The sequence below is a fragment of the Salvelinus alpinus genome, chromosome 34 (genome assembly GCF_045679555.1).
Source record: "Salvelinus alpinus chromosome 34, SLU_Salpinus.1, whole genome shotgun sequence".
In the NCBI taxonomy this organism is placed as follows: domain Eukaryota; kingdom Metazoa; phylum Chordata; class Actinopteri; order Salmoniformes; family Salmonidae; genus Salvelinus; species Salvelinus alpinus.
This window is the reverse complement of record NC_092119.1, coordinates 21,848,108-21,866,036: the sequence shown is the minus strand read 5'-3', so window position 1 is coordinate 21,866,036 and position 17,929 is coordinate 21,848,108. Positions and strand designations below refer to the sequence as shown.

Here is a 17,929-nt window from a genome sequence, read left to right as displayed (position 1 = left end):
AGCAGTTAACCCACCGTTCCTAGGCCGTCATTGAAAATAAGAATGTGTTCTTAACTGACTTGCCTAGTTAAATAAAGGTGTAAAAAAAAAAATTGGGGTCCAAATTACCGATTTCCGATTGTTACGAAAACTTGAAATCGGCCCTAATTAATCGGCCATTCCGATTTAATCGGTCGACCACTACTCTGTTCAGGATTACAGGAGCTGCCTAAATGATGTCACGGGATTTAAAAGCCTCTTCCCTGAGATTCTCCAGGCTTCAGGGAGACTGGACAAGATAGGAAGACATGCATGCTTCCATGTGCCTGTCTTTTCCTGTTCTGTTTTCCCTCTGGCAGGCTTCTCAACACTATCCTGGCGGTGTCCTTCACAAGACCCTCCCAGGCTGATTAGTGTGTAAATGAATATGGTGGGCTCTGGGCAGCAGACCCTCAAGGCTAATTCAACAACTATTATCTGTGTGTGTGTGTGCAGTGTTTCCCCTCTGATTTTTTCCAGTAGCGGTGGCAAAGTTAGCGTAAGGGGGACGCAGAGATTTCTTTGCTCTTTTAACCCACTAGAGTTGATGTCAGTGCCCCTGTGGAAATCTAATTAGCATAATAAGAAAATCCCTATATAAATCTGGCTGTTTAGAGACGGCTACAATCTCCGCTCTGTGTGTGCACATGGGTGGAGTCGTTTTTTGGGGGGCAGCAGACTCTTTTCGTTGTGTTCCATGCAGAGAGGAAGTCCGCCTTGTGTAGTGTATAACCGCTAGGGGCTTGGGAGCCAGAGTAGCTTACCAAGCAAGAGGGGCCGAGGCACTCTTTTTGACTCTAGTTAGTGACAACATTTGACCTTCCGATCCGGTGTAATGCCTGTTTACAAATACTAGCTAGCTACTTGTTAGCCTAGTCTGGTGTTATGTGCTTTACAACACTCCTTTTTAGCCACAGGAGCAGAAGCAAGCATGTCTCTTTTTGAATTTCAATTGCTGTAAAATGGGCAGAAATCTCCAGGGATTTTGGGGATCATTTAAATTATCCGTTTTGTGCGGATAACATTATTGGATCCGAGCTTCGGCAAACTCAGGCAGGGAGGACTACAACTACAAGGGCTTTTCTCAAATGGTCCTGACGGCAGTCTGCGATGCAAGGTTACCACTTCATCGTCATCGCCGTGGGCGCGTATGGTCGGGAGCGAGATGCGGGAATCTTCTCACAAAGCAAGTTTGGCTCCCAACTCATTGCAGGCCAGCTGTTTTGGGGACCCAAACACTGAGCCTGTATGTCTTCGTGGGATACGAGGCCTTCCATCTGAGGGTAAACCTGATGGAACCATATCCGGGTAAGATACGCTAAATACATGTGACTATATACATAGGATGTGAAAATTATATCAATATAGACATTGAAATGATATGCATAAAAGTGAACAGGCATCTTAGTAAGAGAATAGGGGCCTATGTCCAAAGCATATGCTACACAGTTGTTACAGTACATATTTCATAACCTTCATGTTCCTGTTCAATACTAATGGAAATGCTTATTTTATTCAAAGGTTCTTCTGGCCTTGATGACACCAAGAAGATCTACAACTACCTCCACTCAAGCTATACGAATTTCAGAGAACTGCTTTGGGATCCTTGCTGCAAGATGTTGATGTTGCCCCAGAGACCATTGTGGAGGCCTGCATGGCCCTACACAATTAGCTTTGCACCACATACACTAATCATTGACAACACAGTCATCACTCCACAACCACTGGGGACCTGCGTACAGGAGAGTGGAGACAGTTTCCTGGACCGAAGAAACATGTAAACGTTGGAGTGTGCTTTGGAAAACATGTCCACACATACGTTTTCTTCGATGTCTGTTTATGATGTGGGCCTACACGCTTGGTTTTTCTGTTTGGATTTAGCTGTTTTTCTCACAAAGTACCACCATGACAGTCACTTCATCCTTGTTTTAGTTTTTCATATATTTTGGAGGCTAGACCCTTAAGACATTTACCTAACCTTGTGTCATGTGTAGTGGCCTTTCATCTAATATGGTGTCAGGAAAATAACCTCACACTCAATGTCAACAAAACAAAGGAGATGATTGTGGACTTCAGGAAACAGCAGAGGGAGCACCCCCCTATCCACATCGACGGGACAGTAGTGGAGAAGGTGGAACGTTTTAAGTTCCTCGGTGTACACATCACGGACAAACTGAATTGGTCCACCCACACAGACAGCGTTGTGAAGAAGGCGCAGCAGCGCCTCTTCAACCTCAGGAGGCTGAAGAAATTCGGCTTGTCACCAAAAGCACTCACAAACTTCTACAGATGCACAATCGAGAGCATCCTGTCGGGCTGTATCACCGCCTGGTACGGCAACTGCTCCGCCCACAACCGTAAGGCTCTCCAGAGGGTAGTGTGGTCTGCACAACGCATCACCGGGGGCAAACTACCTGCCCTCCAGGACACCTACACCACCCGATGTCACAGGAAGGCCATAAAGATCATCAAGGACAACAACCACCCAAGCCACTGCCTGTTCACCCCGCTATCATCCAGAAGGCGAGGTCAGTACAGGTGCATCAAAGCAGGGACCGAGAGACTGAAAAACAGCTTCTATCTCAAGGCCATCAGACTGTTAAACAGCCACCACTAACATTTAGTGGCCGCTGCCAACATACTGACTCAACTCCAGCCACTTTAATAATGGGAATTGATGGAAATTATGTAAAAATGTACCACTAGCCACTTTAAACAATGCCACTTAATATAATGTTTACATACCCTACATTACTCATCTCATATGTATATGTATATACTGTACTTTATATCATCTACTGCATCTTGCCATCTTTATGTAATACATGTATCACTAGCCACTTTAAACTATGCCACTTTATGTTTACATACCCTACATTACTCATCTCATATGTATATACTGTACTCTATACCATCTACTGCATCTTGCCTATGCCGTTCTGTACCATCACTCATTCATATATCTTTATGTACATATTCTTTATCCCTTTACACTTGTGTGTATAAGGTAGTAGTTGTGGAATTGTTAGGTTAGATTACTTGTTGGTTATTACTGCATTGTCGGAACTAGAAGCACAAGCATTTCGCTACACTCGCATTAACATCTGCTAACCATGTGTATGTGACAAATAAAATTTGATTTGATTTGATTTAATACTTTCCTGCTATGGTACATGGTTGAGACTGACTGTCTAGCTGAAGACAATAGGGATAGACCCTCAAGACATTAACATCATCTACATAACAAGGTTGTACATGGTCATGTAGTTGTCTTTCAATGGAGTCCGTCCTGCTATGGTACATGGGTGAGTGTCCAGCTGTAGACAATAAAGACCCCCCAAGACATTAACCTCATCTACATAGCTCATGTACAAAGAAGTACAAGTTTACTGAGTGACTGATTGATTGAAAACAGTAATAACCAGGCAAATACATTTGCAGACCTTAGTAGATATTTACTATCACAAGAGGAAAATAGTGATATGTAGTACAATGTAATACACATGTGAAAAGTGATGAAAGGGGAAATAAGAGAAAAGACACAAAGTAACCACCAGTAACATGTGAATGAGGAAATAAGTCAATAAAAAAAAAAAACACAACAGTTTCTGGGGTGAGACAGAGGGCTCTGTCTCACTGGAGAGCGGACGGAGCAGACACACATCATGTCCCTGAGAAACGGGAGACATTGATCAGCAGGATTAGACACAATCCATTGTACCATGACGTCGTAGACAGCCTTTTGTTCCGTTTCTGTAACTCAGTTTCTTTAAGTCGTCCATCTGCTGCATAATGTCAGTGTCCAAAATGATCCTCAGCTGTCTTCCTCTTCCGGCCATTGGACCTGGGTGGGGAGATGGGGCGGAGGTTGATGGAGTTGCAGGGCAGAGGGCAACGGTGCACCTGGATGGTGCATTGAGTGTTGGTGAGAAGGGCCAGGCGTTGGGGAAAGGGGCCCAGGAGGAGATGAATCAATGGACCCTCAGGGCTCTGCTCTGTCTCTGAGCTGTCCAAAACACCCCTACCTTCCAAAATCTACAAGCAGATGGCAAAAATACATTATAATACAATGCATGCAATCTTAAAACATCTCCATGGGCTCCTTTTGAGTTAAAATGTTTACCCAAAATAACTGAATTCATGAACATCTCAATTTAATTAGCACACACACTGTCTGTTTTCAGATGTTTGAACTAGCCTGTTAATAATTATAATTTGACTACACAGGCACGGAATATTCCCCAGTCACAATTTCTTCTAGACAGAAAAGATCTGATTTCACATGTTCTAACTAGGTCTATGAAACATAAGATCACAAACACACACAATGACGAGTACACACTGTATCTGGCATATTGGTGTCTATCTGAGAATGTTTCACGTTAACACAAAGCCAATCCAGTTGTCAGACAATCGGTGGGGGGGACACCCTAGTGGCAGCCCCACTCCTAGTCTCCTCACCCTTTTCAGATTGCAAACATACTGGTCCCGAATCTTTCTTCATGTTTCTTTGATATCAGTATCCCTGTTCAAATTTCGTGAGTTCTCCCTCCAGCTGTTGTTTTTTTGCGTGCTTGTCGGAATACGACCTCATTGAAGGGTTGTAAAGATTCTCGTGTTCTCACCAGCTTGCACAGGCACTCCTCAAAACTGGACATAGACATAATTGTGCTTAGCAAATCTCGAAATAAAAGCACAAAAAAGCAAGCTTGCAGAAAACTCACTCAATACTGTCTTTGCAAGGAATGACATGTCGGTCTCAAAAAAACTGCGTTGAATGACTGCGTGTATTACAAGGAGCCGTGACTTTTGTGATGAAAAATTACATTGCAGCACTGCACTCTGTCGGCGTATTGTCTGTAGACCCCTTAAGCTAGAGATATGCTTTTAGTATGGGCTGCGTCTCAATCCACCGCATCCGCCAATGTCTGCCTTCCACATCTGCAGTTGAAGGTGGCAGAGCTACAGCTGTAGTGTCCGAACCTTTTGGCAAACTATTATGACCTCTCTATGGAAAGATGAGACTCTCACGGACACAATGGTATTCTCCGTTTTGCTCTACAACCCACACGGGACTTGTCAGTACCATCTGGCAACTTCTGTCTGTAGCGTCCGAACAGTTTTGGCTACACACTAATGGGGAAAGGGGGATACCTAGTCAGTTGTACAACTGAATGCATCTTCCGCATTTAACCCAACCCCTCTGAACGAGAGGTGCTGCCATAATTGACATCCACGTCTTTGGCGCCTGGGGAACAGTGGGTTAACTGCCTTGCCCAGGGTCAGAACGACAGATTTTTACCTTTTCAGCTCGGGGATTCGATCCATCAACCTTTCGGATACTGGCCCTAGGCTCTAACCACTAGGCTACCTGACCTCTCTATGGAAAGGTGAGACTCACGAATACGTACTTGTCGGTTTTGGTCTAGAACGCTCACAAGACTCGTTTGAAGGTAGCCCGTGTACCAGTAAAAAAAAATTATATGGAAGTAGTATAGAGCCGGGAAAAAAGGGGTTAAATATGGGTAAAACATTTTTTTTTATTATTTCCTCATCTTTCTTAAAAACTAACTTCCTTTTTATGTATTTTTTGACATTTTTTCCATGTATGAATCTGTTATTCAATGTGTTTCTATGGGCTAATAGGAGTAAAACCAAATTCAATGTTTAAAATGTGTATATATTTTTTTATACCTAAAATTCTAAATAAAATGTCTAAATGATTATTGGTATGACCATCTTAAAACAGTTTCCTGCTGTTTGAAGCATTTTACCATGGGTTGGAGAATTCCAATCTAGTTTCATTGCTGCAATTCCCAAATGTGCTCGGGAGGCAAAGGTCGAGTCATGCGTCCTCCAAAACATGACCCGCCCAAACCGTGCTTCTTAACACCCGCCCGCTTATCCCGGAAGCCAGCCGCACCAATGTGTCGAAGGAAACGCCGTTCAACTGACTACCGAAGTCAGCCTGCAGTTACCTGGCCCGCCACAAGGAGTTGCTAGAGCGCGATGAGCCAAGTAAAGCCCCCCCGGCCAAACCCTCCCCTAACCCGCCCTATGGGACTCCCGATCACGGCCGGTTGTTATGCAGACTGGGATCGAACCCGGGTCTGTAGTGACGCCTCTACCACTGCGATGCAGTGCCGTTAGACCGTCGGGAGGCCTGAATTTTACAGTTTTGAAACAATTTTCCTGCAATTCTACAAATTTTTTCATGTGTCTGAGAGAGAGAGAAAACTGTTTTAAAGCTACACTGAACAAAAATATAAACGCAACATGCAACAATTTCAAAGATTTTACTGCATTATAGTTCATGTAAGGAAGTCAGTCAATTTAAATTAATTAATTAGGCCCTAGTCTATGGATTTGACATGACTGGGAATACAGATTTGCATCTGTTGGTCACAGATACCTTATAAAGAAGGTTGGGGCGTGGACCAGAAAACCAGTTAGTATCTGGTGTGACCACCATTTGCCTCATGCAGCATGACACATCTCCTTCGCATAGAGGGGATAAGGCTGTTGATTGTGGAATGATGTCACACTCCTCTTCAATGGCTGTGCGAAGTTGTGGCAACTGTAACACGTTTCATACTCGTCGATCTAGAGCATGCTCATGTGTGACGTCTGGAAAGTATGCAGGCCTTGTAAAGTGTTGGTCCCATTTTTCATGAGCTGATCCCAGAAATTGACTGATTTCCTTCTATGAACTGTAACTCAGTCAAATCTTTGAATTTGTTGATTTTATATTTTTGTTCAGTATACCATGGAAATTGTTGCAACCCAAACGTTTACCAGTCTAATTGCCAGAGTTAGAGCTTCCAAGCCCATTCTATTCATTCTATTTCTATGAATAGCCCCTCCAAGCTATTCATAGTAGCTCTTTGGTGAATGATAACAGGTGGGGAAATGACTGCAGTTGAGCAGTGACTGAGTCTTTGAAGTTCAGTTATAACCTCCAGGCTTTACTGTAGCTTTCGTGTGACCTGACCAGGAAAACCTCCTGGCCCCTAGTCATTGTAAGTGTAGTTGAAATCCAGGGCATTCAAAGCCTGTATGACATTGATTATTCTTCTCAGATAGCAGCCTTAACTCTGAATCATTATGTCTGCTTGTTTGCATTGCTGTGTGATTAACAGTACATCTTTCTCCTCTCTCCTCTTTCTCTCCTCTCTTTCTTTCTATCTCTCTCTTCTCTTTCTTTCTCTGCAGAAAATGCAGAGTCGGGGGACCTGAAGCATTTCTTTGACCAGTACTACTCTCACATCTACTATGTGTTCTTTGAGAACTTTGTTATCATTGAAGTCAGTCTCAAACAAAAAGGTGAGAATAAAAGTTTGAGAATAGTCTGGTTGGTTGGCGTGAATATTATTTTCACATTATTATTACAGGATGTTTTACAGTCGCTAGTCATGGTGACACTGGTATTGTTTCAGACACTTCCTCACATTCTCTTCTCTTTGCAGGTCACAAATCACAAAGGGAAGAACTTGACTCCATTCTTTTCATATTCGAGGTAAGACCGTTACTTCTGCAATATTGAGGAGTTGTTTTAAATGAGTGTCCCAATTATTTTGAGAGGGATGGATTCTGAATGCATAGAAAGCAGAATGGAGTAGGTGTAACAGAGAGTTGGCCTAACATTTCCCCCCAAGCAGGTTAATGTGTAGGCTACTGTAAATCAGAAAGTGGAGTGCTTCTTTCTATGTGTTTGCTTGACAACTCCTCAATCCCCATGTGTGAAATATCCCCCAGCACGCACACGCACACACACACGCATACAGGCGTGTGCCTGGTGACCACCCACGGGAGGGTATTGGAATGGACTGGAGGCAAGGCTCAGTGAGGCCTGAAGACCGTGGCAAAATGTTCCATTTAGATTACAAGGATCAAAATGATCCTGCCAACATGCACACACACATACTGTAGGCATTGTCTTGTCTTGTGTCATATTTATAGACCTAGACAGTGAGCTGAGAGGCTCACTGTCTAGGTCAAAAAAAAAAAAAAAATGGGTGTCTGTTTGCCAAACAGCTAGTGGCCTTTTACCAGTTCACATGGGTGTGAATGAGTTATGTGGCATTACATCTTCATAGTCTCCTTACAGGTAGGGCCTAGTCCTCCTGCTGCAGTTGACCTCACATCTAAGGCCAGTGATATTTAAAAAGTTTCCCTGAGAGAACTGCCTTTCCTCTCCTTGTGTGTCAGACGAGGTGACATGGATTAAGTCGTTGCAGGTGTTGAAATGTGTGAGATTAGTCAAACTAGTCTCACTAGTCTTCCTTTCAAAGATTTCCCTGGAAAGGTGTCTTCACCTCACCTGTCCCTTGTTGCCTCATGGTCTTCTTCGTATGGAGTCAGAGACTTCTACCACTCGGCTGATGATATACAGTGGGGAGAACAAGTATTTGATACACTGCCGATTTTGCAGGTTTTCCTACTTACAAAGCATGTAGAGGTCTGTCATTTTTATCATAGGTACACTTCAACTGTGAGAGACGGAATCTAAAACAAAAATACAGAAAATCACATTGTATGATTTTTAAGTAATTAATTTGCATTTTATTGCATGACATAAGTATTTGATACATCAGAAAAGCAGAACTTAATATTTGGTACAGAAACCTTTGTTTGCAATTACAGAGATCCTACGTTTCCTGTAGTTCTTGACCAGGTTTGTACACACTGCAGCAGGGATTTTGGCCCACTCCTCCATACAGACCTTCTCCAGATCCTTCAGGTTTCGGGGCTGTCGCTGGGCAATACGGACTTTCAGCTCCCTCCAAAGATTTTCTATTGGGTTCAGATCTGGAGACTGGCTAGGCCACTCCAGGACCATGAGATGCTTCTTACGGAGCCACTCCTTAGTTGCCCTGGCTGTGTGTTTCGGGTCGTTGTCATGCTGGAAGACCCAGCTACGACCCATCTTCAATGCTCTTACTGAGGGAAGGAGGTTGTTGGCCAAGATCTCGCGATACATGGCCCCATCCATCCTCCCCTCAATACGGTGCAGTCGTCCTGTCCCCTTTGCAGAAAAGCATCCCCAAAGAATGATGTTTCCACCTCCATGCTTCACGGTTGGGATGGTGTTCTTGGGGTTGTACTCATCCTTCTTCTTCTTCCAAACACGGCGAGTGGAGTTTAGACCAAAAAGCTCTATTTTTGTCTCATCAGACCACATGACCTTCTCCCATTCCTCCTCTGGATCATCCAGATGGTCATTGGCAAACTTCAGACGGGCCTGGACATGCGCTGGCTTGAGCAGGGGGACCTTGTGTACACTGCAGGATTTTAATCCATGACGGCGTAGTGTGTTACTAATGGTTTTCTTTGAGACTGTGGTCCCAGCTCTCTTCAGGTCATTGACCAGGTCCTGCCGGGTAGTTCTGGGCTGATCCCTCACCTTCCTCATGATCATTGATGCCCCACGAGGTGAGATCTTGCATGGAGCCCCAGACCGAGGGTGATTGACCGTCATCTTCAACTTCTTCCATTTTCTAATAATTGCGCCAACAGTTGTTGCCTTCTCCCCAAGCTGCTTGCCTATTGTCCTGTAGCCCATCCCAGCCTTGTGCAGGTCTACAATTGTATCCCTGATGTACTTACACAGCTCTCTGGTCTTGGCCATTGTGGAGAGGTTGGAGTCTGTTTGATTGAGTGTGTGGACAGGTGTCTTTTATACAGGTAACGAGTTCAAACAGGTGCAGTTAATACAGGTAATGAGTGGAGAACAGGAGGGCTTCTTAAAGAAAAACTAACAGGTCTGTGAGAGCCGGAATTCTTACTGGTTAGTAGGTGATCAAATACTTATGTCATGCAATAAAATGCTAATGAATTACTTAAAAATCATACAATGTGATTTTCTGGATTTTTGTTTTAGATTCCGTCTCTCACATTTGAAGTGTACCTATGATAAAAATTACAGACCTCTACATGCTTTGTAAGTAGGAAAACCTGCAAAATCGGCAGTGTATCAAATACTTGTTCTCCCCACTGTAGCTCATCCACAACAGAGAGGCTAGACCACTGACAGTCTTTGGACAATTGACATTATATTCTCCAATGAAGATGGATTCATTTGTTTCAACCCAGTAGTAATACTGACACTGGCTTTCATACCACTCCTGACTGTTGTATTCTATGTTCTGTTAACAGAAAATTCTGCAACTCCTACCAGAGCGAATACAAGGACGATGGCAGTTCCACAGCATAGGTACATTTGTACTAGGCCTTTGTACATGTTGTGCTGCCATTGAGTGTGGACATCTTCATCAGATGAGTGGGAATGTGTTTTTTTTCTCTAGATCAGGGATGGGCAACATTTTAATGTAGGTGAACTCATCATTTTAGCAGCCCCCCTCTTGACAGTAGAGAGTTAATTTCCTGCAATTCTACACATTTTGCCAGTTGCCCATCCCTTTTCAAGATTTTACCTCATGATCAGACATTTGGTCCCATCATGTGTTTGAAAAGCAGGTTAAGCCAGTTAAGTGCGTATCAGGCTCACACGCTCCTCCCTTACCAATGTCTGTATTAGTACTGACTGTAGCTACATGATTTATAACATGCATTTGGAGTGAGAGTGAAGCATATTAGTGCACTGCCCTCTCCTCACCCCTCCACTAGGTGGTCTCTCCTTTTCCACTGCCTTCTCCTCACCCCTCCACTAGGTGGTCTCTCCTTTTCCACTGCCCTCTCCTCACCCCTCCACTAGGTGGTCTCTCCTTTTCCACTGCCCTCTCCTCACCCCTCCACTAGGTGGTCTCTCCTTTTCCACTGCCCTCTCCTCACCCCTCCACTAGGTGGTCTCTCCTTTTCCACTGCCCTCTCCTCACCCCTCCACTAGGTGGTCTTTCCTTTTCCACTGCCCTCACCTCACCCCTCCACTAGGTGGTCTCTCCTTTTCCACTGCCCTCTCCTCACCCCTCCACTAGGTGGTCTCTCCTTTTCCACTGCCCTCTCCTCACCCCTCCACTAGGTGGTCTCTCCTTTTCCACTGCCCTCTCCTCACCCCTCCACTAAGTGGTCTCTCCTTTTCCACTGCCCTCTCCTCACCCCTCCACTAGGTGGTCTCTCCTTTTCCACTGCACTGAGACCACTGTGCAGTTGGATACAAAGCCCACCCAGAGAAAGCCAAGGACCTGGGGATGAGGGTCTCCCAGGTCTGACCGAGAACTCTGACATGTGCTGTAGTATTGGGGGCGGGGCTGGTTGGGTGTGGTAAGGGCTGGGGGAGTGGCAGTCCAGTTGTTGATATTCCATGTGATGCGTTTTGTTGTGTCCTCACAGGCCTCATTCTGAAGAAGTTATTGCACACTGGGAACTCTTTAAAGGTACATCAGAGTGGTCCTTCATTCGTCAGTAGCATCGCCAGTAGCCAACCTGCCTCTGTACATGCAGTACTTCTGTTTTTGCTGTTGTCTTCGTCTTTCGCAATGGTGTTGACTGCTATGGGTATTTGGTAATAGTATGCTCATAAATATAGAAAGGCTCGATTATATTTCTGAGCATGTTCCTGACTGTGTCTCTCTCCCCTGTAGATCCGAAGGGAGGGTGTACGTCTGTTCCTGCTATGGATGCAGGCCTTGCAGGGCAACGCACTGAGAGAGCAGCTATGGATTTTTGCCTGTCTGATCCCTGGCTTTCCATCTCCCCAGTCAGAGCTGGGCCCTCGAACCCTGGACAACCTGGTCAACCCCCCTCTCAGCCTCCAGGAGAGTTAGTATCTCTACACCTATCACCTTGCTAGTGACTGTAGTTATAAGGAAACATTTTGAGGTTGACTGTTCCAGACCTGCCAACATGCACGCATTTTGCGTACCAACTACGCAATTGTCTGTCCATGTACGCAGGTTCGAGATCCAATGTTAAAAGTACGCAGAAATGAATAGGGCCTGATTTAAAAAATATATATATATATAAATAATAATGTAATTACATTTTAATAAAAAATGAATCCACTGAGTAAATCTAACATCCCGATTATCAAGCTGCAACATACAGACATGTACGGATGCAACATACAGACATGTACGGAATTTGTGTCAATGGACATGGAGATTAATACATCATTATTGGACGTAGTTACGTGTTGAGTTTGCCGACTGTCAGCCGTACGTAAACACATGGACAAATCCCTTTTCGACTCCGTGTGTTGTGGAAAGGTAAACACATTGGTTCAAGCTAACGTTAGCGAACATAAGATGGACATTCAGTGGGCTCTAAAGTGCCAGTAGTTCACTCGCATTTTCTAGTGAAAGAAATGAAATGCAAATGTCGCATTTGTGCGAGTGTGATATACATTTTATTCTGCGTCCCATTAGTTGTATTTTCCACGTAACATTACGAGGATCACGCAACCTGATGGACTGTAACTGTAATTATGATCCACGTCACAAAAAGCATGACAAAAGTATAATCAAAAATAAATATAAACATCTTGGCATTAAATGGAGTCGTGAGTTTAGAAGACTGTGTGATGGAGAATGAATGAGTGTCCGGTATTAGCTATAGAAGCAATGCTTCTAAAATGCCTTTGCACTAGATTTGAGATTTTATACATTTTGAAAATCTGAAATTATTTATGTGCTGCAAAGATCCAATAGGCACCTCTACATAGGCTGAAACAGCGGACTCTTCTAGCAAACAGCGTTCAGATTCTCTTTGCGGTAGCCTACTTAAGCTTTGTGTAACCAGTTTGCGGTCTGTCGACGCGATCATTCCTGTTTTGTTTTTATGTTTTCAAAATGATTTTGCTTTTACTATTGCTTAGGAACCGTGTCTAAAAAGCCAATACTTGTGAGCTCGCCCTTGTGATTGGCCCTGTTTGAGAGGTGACAAGCGTTCCTCTACTTTAGAGACTAAACTTGGGAGCATGTGCTAAGAAAAACGTTATGGATAGTTATCTCTAATTTGCCGTGCGCTTCTGGTACTCTAAAAAGTTGGACAGGGTTGGCAGGTCTGCTGTTCTGCAGCCTAAACATATTTCAGATTCAAACTCCTATGGCCAATGTCAAACCTAATTATCAGCCAAGCCCATTAGGCTGATTCTTTTGCTATTCATCCTTTTTATCTCCTCCTTCGTTTCTTTCCCTTCTTCTTCCATTCCTCCAGCTCAAGTGACTCCAGAAGAGATCAGTCCCCTGGTCCCTCCTCAGGCAGGGGATAAAGCCCAGGAAGACCTCACAGGATACTTTCTAGAGGCTCTTCTGAAATACATGGTAAACCAGGTACTCTTCCCTTAATTACTAACACCGCTATCATGCTTGGCGTGGATGCAATATTACCTACAACCTACCAGCGAGCCTTTTGAGATGGACGTCTGTCTGTCTGCATGCTGAGAAGTGCAAATGACCGTAACCCCCTGAAAAGTTCCTTACATCATGTTAAGTCACCCACAATGAACTCAAGCAGTACTTCCGTTCAAAATGAAACGGGATCAACAACATAGCTCATATGTATAGCTCAAACACATTATTAACGCTGAGTTGCATCGGCATGCTTTTGCTGCAGTGTACTGTATGCTCACACACAAACACACTGAGTTAACCACTGCGCTGTTCTCTCTCTCCCTGCCGCAGACAGTGCCTCCTCTCACTCCCTGTCTCTGGTCCTGTTTCTGTAATGCTCTTTGTTAACAGTAGTCTCTTGTTGTCTTTCCCCCTGCAGGCCAAAAGTCTGGAGTGGAAGTGTAAAGACAACCACGAGAAGGGCTTTGCATTCCTGTTTGTAAACTTCAAGAAATATTACCTGCCGCACATATTCCCCAACTTCTCCAAGGAGACCAGTTTGTACCATCCCATACTGGGTGAGGACACTAATTTGAATTAGTATGAGCTAAAGAAACAGATAGTTCTTTGTTTATATACATTCTAAAGCTGATTCTTAGCTTTGCATTTTACTATAGTGGTGCAGTGTGCATAGAAGTACATTGATACCCTTTTGGTACTACTGAGCCGAGCTGAGCTGGCATGGTTATACATCAGAGCCAGCACAGTATGGGTTGGGTCAACACAATGGTGTGAAAAGGGGAATAGTGATACATCTGAATTCTCTATTCAACCTCTCTCCGTCTGTCCCCCCTCCAGAGGTTCCTTCGATGAGACCAAAGCCTTACTACAGTGTGGTGAAGAGAGACCCAGAGACCAACGACACAGTGTACTGTACCAAGGAGAGCCTCCTCAATGCCCGGGTTATCTTCATCCGCTGGCTGGTGTCCTTCTGGTTGGAGCCACGCTCCAACACTGGAACACACATCCCCGGGGTGGACGGAGAGAGGGAGAGCATTCCAAAGAACATCCAGGTAATCACCGTATACATACCCGAGGGGAGAGTTTTCCTGGGTTAGCACAATGTATATATTATATCTAGGAATCATAGAGAGAGCGTGGCAAAAAACATCCAGGTTGGCCATGCAGGCAGCACATCTGAAGGGCAGAAGTATGCAGGGTTAGTATAACTATCTTTACATTAAACAAAGCCTCTGGGACAGCTTTTGAGTTGTGATATTTCTCTGTCTGTGCGATATACTAGTGAAACTCCAACTCATGTATTGTGTTACATACATTTCCAGTCCTTATGGAAGCATTAATGGTGGTTGTGTTTCTCTGGTTGTGTTCCAGAGGGCAGCAGCAGGGCTGGCAGCGCGGGGACATGGCCTGGGGGAGGACCTGGGCCCCAGGGCAGACAGCCTGGACAGAGCGATTGGGTGTGAGCAGGAGCAGTCCCACTCCAACACCTCCACCCTGACGGAGAGGGAGCCCAGCTCCTCCAGCCTGTGTAGTATGGACGAGGAGCACCTCACTGACAAGAAGGTGGTGAGACGAGTCCTCTGTTCTTCCAGGACTAACGTCAACTTCATCACTGAGGTCTTCAGACAGGTACAGCACACTTACTCACATGCACAGTACATTGTGTATTGCTGGTTCTGGTTGTGATAAATAAGTTTCCCTTCTTGGATCAATAAAGTTATATTACTACTACTACTATGTTTTGAATACCCCTGTAAAAGTCTGAATACTCCTGTAAAAGTCTGAATACTCCTGTAAAAGTCTGAATACTCCTGTAAAAGTCTGAATACTCCTATAAAAGTCTGAATACCCCTGTAAAAGTCTGGTATTGTGTGGCTGTATGCCCCAAAGAGAGCAGAGAAGATAAACAAGTCTGCTCCATTTGAATACAGCACAGTGACATTGATGTGTTGTCCTCTTTTCTCAGGCCTTCCTGTTGCCGATGTGTGAGGCTGCAGCCATGAGGAAGGTGGTGCGGGTGTACCAGGAATGGTTCGCCCAGGAGGACAAGCCTGTGTTTATGAGGGAGCCGGAGGAAGAGAGGTTCTTTACCACGGCTGGAGGGATCAACCTAGAGCCTGTACCCCAGCAGGACACTGAGAAGGAGAAGGAGGAGGAGGTGAGAGCTGGGGCTTTGTGTGGGGGAGGATGGATGGAAGCACCAGGGTTCACTAAGGAAAACATTTTGCAATGGAAAATGACTCCTTGTTTCAGTCTGTTTTCTTACATTTGGTGTCTAATGAACACAACCCTCAACAAAGACAAGTAAGTACACATGATGGAGCCTGTCTTCATGGTCTCTCAGTCTAACACTTCTTGTGTATGTCTTTCTGTGTCCTCAGGGGGTGAATAAAGTGTCTGAAAAAGAGCTGCTGGAGTACAGTGTGCATGCCGGTGTTCAGCCCACTCTACAGGTATTTTCTATTGCCCAACACATACACACATTATGCTAAATCGGCAACCACATAAAGTCTTATTCTGTAATGATCACTAACTTCCATCCGATACTGTCCAGTTCCATGCCTTTCTTCACCACCATCATCTACCCCTCGCTCTCTTTCACCCCAGGTGTTTGTCACCAACTCTGCCAACGTTTTTCTGCTGGAGCCAGCCAACGAGCTCAAGGTGTTGCTGGATGAACATATTGACATGTGCAAGAGAGTCCTCAACATCTACCGCAGCCTGGTCATGCATGAAACCATGGACCAGAAGACATGGTACAGCACCACAACACTACACTCTAACACTGAGCAGCGTATTGGTTCTAATGGGGAAGCATAGCATACATTTATGGCCAGACCCAATTTGCTACTTACCACTCCCATTAGCCCGAACCCTTCTATGTTTGCAGATCTGAAGGGTCTGGTTAGGTAATCTACATGACCAAAAGTATGTGGACACCTGCTCGGTGAACATCTCATTCCAAAATCATGGGCATTAATATGGAGTTGGTCCCCATTTGCTGCTATAAAAGCCTCCACTCTTCTGGGAAGGCTTTCCACTAGATGCTGGAGCATTGCTGTGGGGACTTGCTTCCATTCAGCCACAAGAGAATTAGTGAGGTTGGGTACTGATGATGGGCGATTAGGCCTGGCTCGCAATCGGCATTCCAATTCCTCCCGAAGGTGTTTGATGGGGTTGAGGTCAGGGCTCTGTGCAGGCCAGTCAAGTTCTTCCACACCCATCTTGACAAACCATTTCTGTATGGACTTCGCTTTGTGCACGGGGCCATTGTCATGCTCAAACAGGTGTCTCAAACTGTTGCCACAAAGTTGGAAGCACAGAATCGTCTAGAATGTCATTGTATGCTGTAGTGTTAAGATTTATCTTCACTGGAACTAAGGGGCCTAGGCCAAACGATGAAAAACATCCCCAGACCATTATTCCTCCTCCACCAAACTTTACAGTTGGCGCAATGCATTGGGGCAGGTAGCGTACTCCTGACATCCGCCAAACCCAGATTCGTTCGTCGGACTGCCAGAACCTGAAGCGTGATTAAATACTCCAGATAAAGTGTTTCCACTGCTACAGAGTCCAATGACGGCGAGCTTTACATCACTCCAGTCAACGCTTGGCATTGCTCATGGTGATCTTAGGCTTGTGTGCGGCTGCTCGGTCATGGAACACATTTCATAAAGCTCCCAACGAACAGTTATTTTGCTGACGTTGTTTCCAGAGGCAGTTTGGAACTCGGTAGTGAGTTTTGGAACCGAGGACAGACGATTTTTACGAGCTATGTGCTTCAGCACTCTGCGGTCCCATTCTGTGAGTTTGTGTGGCCTACCACTTCGAGGCTGAGCCATTATTGCTCCTAGACATTTCCAATTCACAATAACAGCACTTACAGTTGACAGGGGCAGCTCCTAGCAGGGCAGAATTTTGACGAACTGACTTGTTGGAAAGGTGGCATTCTATGTTAGTGCCACGTTGAAAGTCACTGAGCTCTTCAGTAAGGCCGTTCTACTGCCAATGTTTGTCTGTGGAGATTGCATGGCTGTGTGCACAATTTTATATACCTGTCAGCAACGGGTGTGACTGAAATAGCCGAATCCACTTATTTGATGGGGTGTCCACATACGATTTTCAGGGATACAGTATCTTCAACCTAGCTTCCTTTCCCCCTTAAAACTGGATGCAGAGACCCTGCTCAGGCGTTTATTTTATGCCTGGTATGTTAGGTTAGGGTCAAGGTGGAGGGGTAGGAACTTTCACTCTTTCACATGAGGGATCCTATGTGACAGCTACTCTTCTGGTGTCTGTCTGTGCGTCTGCAGGGAGCAGATCTTGCTGGTGCTGTTGAGGGTGACTGAGTGTGTGATGAGGAGACCTCCCTCCATCATGCCCCATGGCAAGAAGAACATCACACTCTCTGGGAGGCTGGCCGGGGCCATCTTTCAGGTACCCAGCGTAGTACTCACAACATACAGTTGTTGTGTCCCAAACAGCACCCTGTTCCCTATATAATGCACTGCTTTTGACCTGGGCCCATGAGTTAAAAGCGCTGTACTATATAGGGAAGAGGATGCCATTTGGGACACCTACTGTGACTAACCACAAGGGCTTTTTCTTAATAGTATTTTCATGATTCCTCATGTCCTCTCCTTGAATCCTCTCCTCGCTTC

General features: G+C 44.9%; 1 protein-coding gene across 7 annotated transcripts in view; it reads left to right on the top strand.

The window, feature by feature from the left end:
* The window catches only part of LOC139563695 (ral GTPase-activating protein subunit alpha-1-like), a 119,351-nt gene that overhangs the window by 17,735 nt on the left and 83,687 nt on the right, over positions 1–17,929 (top strand). For all 7 annotated transcript variants that reach the window (XR_011672621.1, XM_071382558.1, XM_071382555.1 and 4 more), the window contains exons 2-14: positions 7,231–7,341; positions 7,485–7,534; positions 10,174–10,231; positions 11,308–11,351; positions 11,559–11,736; positions 13,132–13,247; positions 13,687–13,825; positions 14,106–14,320; positions 14,640–14,897; positions 15,235–15,426; positions 15,650–15,721; positions 15,876–16,024; positions 17,582–17,705. Coding sequence is in view for 6 of the 7 variants with exons in the window: in XM_071382558.1 (XP_071238659.1) it covers positions 7,231–7,341; positions 7,485–7,534; positions 10,174–10,231; positions 11,308–11,351; positions 11,559–11,736; positions 13,132–13,247; positions 13,687–13,825; positions 14,106–14,320; positions 14,640–14,897; positions 15,235–15,426; positions 15,650–15,721; positions 15,876–16,024; positions 17,582–17,705 (1,706 nt within the window). In the remaining variant the exon portion in view is untranslated. The remainder of the gene's footprint in view (positions 1–7,230; positions 7,342–7,484; positions 7,535–10,173; positions 10,232–11,307; positions 11,352–11,558; positions 11,737–13,131; positions 13,248–13,686; positions 13,826–14,105; positions 14,321–14,639; positions 14,898–15,234; positions 15,427–15,649; positions 15,722–15,875; positions 16,025–17,581; positions 17,706–17,929) is intronic.